The sequence below is a fragment of the Podarcis cretensis genome (genome assembly GCF_951804945.1).
Source record: "Podarcis cretensis genome assembly, chromosome: 3".
Classification (NCBI taxonomy): domain Eukaryota; kingdom Metazoa; phylum Chordata; class Lepidosauria; order Squamata; family Lacertidae; genus Podarcis; species Podarcis cretensis.
The window spans coordinates 21,232,073-21,238,072 of record NC_137172.1 but is presented as its reverse complement, the minus strand read 5'-3'; the positions used below and the strand labels follow the sequence as shown (position 1 = coordinate 21,238,072).

The window sequence follows — 6,000 nt, the reverse complement described above, 5'->3', positions numbered from 1 at the left end:
ACTTGCTCACATTTATAACAGGCCTCATGTGAGAGTCTCTGGAGGGGAGAGCCGCTCAGAAGGGTTGCTGTTTGGCTCATAGCCAGGTGCTGCTTGTGTGCAGATACTGTTTGCATCGTCAAACCATCCCCTTCCAGAAGCAAACACACACACACACACGCCACCGGTGACAATATTATTGTAGAACCACTGACTGTGTGTTTGTGTATGCAAATCTCTGCAAGCAAGCAAGCAAGCCTAAAATCTCTGCAAAGAAGGCCTGGATTTCTTTGTTCGACAGCTTTGTGCATGGATCATAGATGGTAGAATTGTGGAGTTGCAAAGGACCCTGAGGACTACGCAGCTGTCCCATATGGAGATTGAACCTGCAACCTTGGTGTTATCAGCACCACACTCTAATCTGAATTCTGTACAGGGACCTGTGCAGGATTACCCACTAGGCACACCAAGCTTAGGGCCCCAGCAAAGCAAGGGGCACCCAAAAATTGATATTTTTAAAAAAGAATATATATATATATATATATTATCATGGGGGGAAAGTCAGAACTTTGCTCCAATCCACACTCTTCTCTTATTTCCCCGTTATTTTTTATTACTCATCATCATCATCTGTCTGTTTACTTGAATGCCACTTTCCCACAACATTGTGCCCAAAGTGACTCACATCTCAAGCAAAAATTAAGTACAATGGTTTAAAAAAGCATATTAGAAACAATTAGAAGTAACAATATCAGTCATTTTTTTAAAATCCATGGAAGTGTTTATAAAACAATAGACACATTGAACAGCTTAATACTAAACAGGAGCAAGAATAACACCTAACACAGTACAGTAATTAAAATTAGTGCACAAAACATCCTCTTGCTCCAATATAAGCCAAGACTTCTGCAGCTAAATTCTTCAGTCATCTCTTTTTCTTTCTTCCCCTGCTCCTTTTCCATCCTTCTCTTCAGTTCTTCACCATTCCTTTCCTGTCTCCTGCGTCTTTCTCTACACAATTCTCTGCACCTTTTCTAAAATTTAAGTATCTAAAACAGGGAGCATCCTACTACTGTAACATAAATCGAAACAATGTGAGGTCATCAGATCCTGCCATGTGTTGCACATGACGTACATTTAGGGTTGCCACCCGTCCTGTATAATGCAGGATCGTTCCGTATTTCAATGTAAAAGACTAATTCCTGTATTGATAATTTTTGTCCTGGATTTCAGGTCTTCTCTCTGTGTGTGCCAAGTTAGGGATCCTCTCCAAATGCATGTGTCTGAAAGGGTGTGTGAAAGGGTCAAGTATTTAAGCTCTGGATAGCCAAGTAGAGACAGATTTAAAAATTCATCTGTAGATGTGTGTGTGTTTGGGGGGGGGGATTAAAGAGGGGGGATCCTGTTAGGCTTCAGCACCATAAAATTTGCCTCCCAAACGCCCCGCCCCACATTTTGCCAGAACAAAGCTGGCAACTCAAATGCATGTGCATCTCAGCATCCTTGTAAGCTCTGTGCCATTTTGAAAAATAAACTTTTTTGTTATGGTTTAGTGCTGTTTCGATTTCGAATTACATATGGCGGGGACACCGTAATGTTTTCAGTGCTTAGGGCCTCTAAAGCTCTTAATCCGGCCCTGACAGAGATATATATATCTGTTAGTCCTAGTGCTTCATAGGGCCGTCAGTATTAAAGCAAAATTGTGGGCCAGGATGTCTGTGCGTGAGGCCTAGTTCTGTGCAGAGATGTCCGTGTGAGGCTGAATTCTGTACACCTCCCGATGGGAGCCACAGTCAGCAGGGCCATTTCAAAGGTGAGCTACGGTCATTCCTACTCATACAATCCTGTTCCTTCTCACAGAATTAAAACCTTGCCAGACTGGAAATCGCTCGTAGATTTCCTAGCTTTAAAAAATTTATTTATGTGTATCTATATTGCTATGCTGCTTTTAGCCCACAAATTGGCTCGGAAGCATAATAAAATCACGTTTTATTGCTGAAAACATCAGCATCATTTTTTTAAAAACCCGCCCCCACCCCCCAGGGATCAGGTAGCAATTCTTTAGCTGCAGAGCAAAAGCCTTCCTAGGCCACATTAGCATGATGTAATCAGTCCTGGGCACAGATAAGTTTTTACAATGCACCACTCCTTGCTTGTGTTGCTGATTTTTATAGTTTGATTGATTTATTTATTTTAATAGGGGGGAGTTAGATAGACTCTCCTTCCTTGGAGGTTTTTAAACAGAGGTTGGATAGCCATCTGTCACGGATGATTTAGCCGAGATTCCTGCATTGCAGGGGGTTAAACTAGATGACCCTCAGAGTCCTTTCAAATTCTAGGATGATTCATGCATTTTTTTGTTGGCCTTCATATGGATTATGCAGAAGGACATAAGAGGTGCCTGCACGATCAGACCGAAATCCTGACAAGGTCAATATCCTATTCTCACAGCGGCCAACCCCATGTCTGTGGGATGCATGCAAGTGCAACACGGCTCTGTCCACCTGTGATTCTCATCCACTGTTATCATAGAATTGCCCGGCTGGAAAGGGACCCCCAAGGGACATCTAGTCCAATGCCCTGCAATGCAAGAATCTCATCCATGACAGATGACCCTCCAACCTCCTTTTATTCCAGTGGCGACAGAGGATGGCCATCAGCGCTAGTAGCCCTCCTCCATGAATTCATCTAACCGTCTTTTAAAGCCATCCAAGCTGATGGCCACCGTCGCCTCTTGTGGCAGTGAGTCCCACAGTCTTTTAACTATGGCCTGTGAGAACATCTCTCTGGCCCATTTGTGTGCCAAATTCAGATGCGAAGAGGCCTGTTCCTTGACTTTGACGCGCTGTGGGAAAGGCTATGTGCTTGACAAGCAGCCTGGCAGCGTTCGCCTTGAGCGGGATCTGAGGGGCTGGGCGTCGACGGTTCCCTTTGCCCTGCTTGCGATTTGAACGGAGTAATCATTGTCGTGGTTACTCTTTTATCGCCTTTGATTGCCTTTTCCAAGAGGAGTGTCCCGATAGGGAGCCCCCTTAGGCTCCCAGGCCGGTGATAAGGAAGGCGAACCAGAGAGAGAGAGAGACGTCTTTAAAGGAAAAACAAGCGAGCAAGAGGCAAGGCGAAAGCGGCCCGCTTTGAAAAGAAGCGGCACTTGGAGACGCAGCGGCGAGGCGCGCGTAAAGCGGGGCGCACGGAGCCCTTTTGCCCCCGGGGATCGGCTGAAAGTCACGACCCCGGGAGGAGCGGCGGCTGCTCTCCTTTGCCTTCCCCGCTCGGAGCTGTTGCTCGCCGGCGATCGCTCAAAGTGCTCCCCCAACAGGCAAAAACTTTCTCTTCGCGCACTCGCGCTGCCTCGCTCGCAGGCACACACACTGACGTCTTTTGCGCATTTCCTGCATTAGGGAGACAGACCCAGAGAGCGAGCGAGAGAGCGAGCGAGAGGTGGGGTAGGGCTCCTCCAGCCCAGCGCCAGACACACCAGGCGGGCGAGCGGCGCAAAAACAGCGAGCGCCCGGAGAGAGCGAGCGAGCGAGCGAGCGAGTGCCAAGGGAGCGAGCCGGAGACAGAGAGAGAGCAACCCATCGCCGTGCTGGTTTGGGTCGTTTGGCGAAATATATTATTATTATTATTGTTCTAGATCTATTATTATTTTATTTTTTAAAAAATAAGCTCCGTAAGTTGAACTCCCGCGCTGAGCAGTCCGATCCGGAGCCGCTTCTCCCCATGCCTTGGATTCGATCCACTGGATCCTTGGCCTTGGAAGAGGAGGAGGCGGAGGAGGAGAAGGCGGCGAGGAGGCTCCTGCAGCCGAGGCGGATGTAAGGTTCCCTGGCTGGGTTGGACTGTGTGATTTCTCTGCTGCTTCGTCTCCCAGCCGGGGAGGCGGCGGAGCAGGCAGGGCGGCTCGCTCGCTTTGCTGCTTCTGGGTGGGTTTTGTTATTATTTTTCAAACTCCCCCCTTCTTCCTCCCTCCTCCTGGGCTGCCGCCGCCGCCGCCGCCGCCGCACACAGACAAGACAGCACTAGCGTGTGCAAGAGCTTCGGATTGTTTTTCTGTGTGTGTGTGTTTGTGTGCAGAAGACTGATCCAGGATTATGATCTAAAAAGGGGGGGGGGGTTCGGAGGAGGAGGAGGAGGAGGGGGCAAAGAAAGTCTGTTTCTCTCTATCCAGAGGCTCCTCTGATTTTGCTCCGATTGCATTTTGGATTCCTGCAAGCAGAGACGTCTCCCCCCCTCCCCTCCCCTCCCGTCCCTTCCTTGTTTTTCCGTTAGGAAACACACACAGGCAGAGAAAGGACGAGACCTCGATGCATGTCTGCATGCAGGCGTGTGTGTATTCCCCGGGCGTCGCGAGAGGAAGGGCTAAATAATCACAGGTAGCAGAAAAAAGCAACAAAAGGAGAGAGCCCCCCCTTTCTCGCCGCCCTGCTGTTCTGAAGCCTGCACCTCCTTCCACTCCAACCTGCCTTCTTATTTATTGGAGAAATCTCCTCGGATCCCTCCGCACTTCAGAGTGTGTGCTTTAATCCCAGGGAAAATTAAAACAACAACAACAACAACTAGTGAAGCCATCTAACCATGGTGGTTTTCAATGGCATGCTGAAAATAAAAATCTGCGAAGCGGTGAATCTCAAGCCCACAGCTTGGTCCCTGCGGCATGCGGTGGGTCCCAAACCACAGACCTTCCTGCTGGACCCTTACATTGCCCTCAATGTGGACGACTCCCGGATCGGCCAGACCTCCACCAAGCAGAAGACCAACAGCCCTGCCTGGAACGATGAGTTTGTCACGGACGTTTGCAACGGCCGGAAGATCGAGATGGCCGTTTTCCACGATGCCCCCATTGGGTACGACGATTTCGTGGCCAACTGCACCATCCAGTTTGAGGACTTGCTGCAGAACGGGAGCCGCCACTTTGAGGACTGGGTGAGTGTTCGTGTTGTACATACACACACGCCCGCGGCACTGAGAGGTTCCAGGCTGTGCAGGTGTCTGTGGCAGGTTGGGCTTTGAGCTGGTTGGAAATGTGCCCCCCCCACTTTGTTTGACAGATGTCTTGGAAGGCATGACATGGCCCTTGGATGGAGGGCTTTGTTGATGCTGAGGCAGGTGGCTAAGCTGTTCACGTAGATGTCAAGGCTGTCTTGCCTGGTTTGTGAGAATGAAGGCATGATTTTTCCTCAAAAGAAAACCCACCACAATATGGTCTGAATCCCATTAGTTTTGTTTTCACATGTTGCTCATCCTGGGAGACGCGAGCGTCCCCAGGTAGCGCCATTGCCTTACATACTCAATAAGGCTAACCCTATACTGTATATTTTCTTCTCATTTCCTGTGCTTAAGAAAACATGCCTTGCCACCTCTGCAGCCTCAGGAGAATTGGGCTCATGTTGCCTTTGGGTTATAATAATGCTACAATTGTCCAGCTCTTGAATCTCCACAATCTTTTGCCGTAATTGCCCGGCTCCTTGATGGCAAAAACAAATGATGAGCTACTTTTTTCATGTCTTCCCTCACATGCATGCACCACACAAAATCCCAAACAGGCCGGGCATGTATAAATGAAAGAAGAGCATCAGATTCTTAGATATGGTACCCAGGCTCTGAGACTTCCTGGCTCTCTGGTGCTTTCTACGGCCTGCACGATCGACAAAGTTGTCCGTATGCACTTTCTAAAAGCATCCTGATGCTTAATGATTCATTGTCTTCCCCTCATGAAAAGGGCATAACTTGCATGTCACAATCTTAAGAGGGTTAAGAGGTGGTGGAAAACAGTTGTCTAGAGCCTGAGACCATCCAGAACCCAGGCAGCATGAAAGCTAGCTTGAAAAATAATGTTGATAATAAAGCAGTCTCATTTGAGTGTGGAAGATGCATCTGGCAGAGGTGGTGTCAAATTGGCTCAGGTGTTGCCCGGCCCCATTGGATTCTGCTTGGGGTGATACTGAGAATGGGTTTCAACCTTGTGAGTAATAAATGAATGAACTGGGGAACCCAGTGTATATTTGACCATGAAATTTC

The 6,000-nt window shown here is 48.5% G+C and overlaps 1 protein-coding gene across 1 annotated transcript in view; it reads left to right on the top strand.

Annotated features, from left to right (window-relative positions):
- The first annotated feature begins 3,258 nt into the window (after positions 1-3,258).
- The window catches only part of PRKCE (protein kinase C epsilon), a 333,254-nt gene continuing 330,512 nt past the window's right edge, over positions 3,259-6,000 (top strand). Inside the window, exon 1 of the mRNA XM_079968627.1 lies at positions 3,259-4,905. Within this exon, the coding sequence (XP_079824753.1) occupies positions 4,558-4,905 (348 nt within the window). The 5' untranslated portion in view covers positions 3,259-4,557. The remainder of the gene's footprint in view (positions 4,906-6,000) is intronic.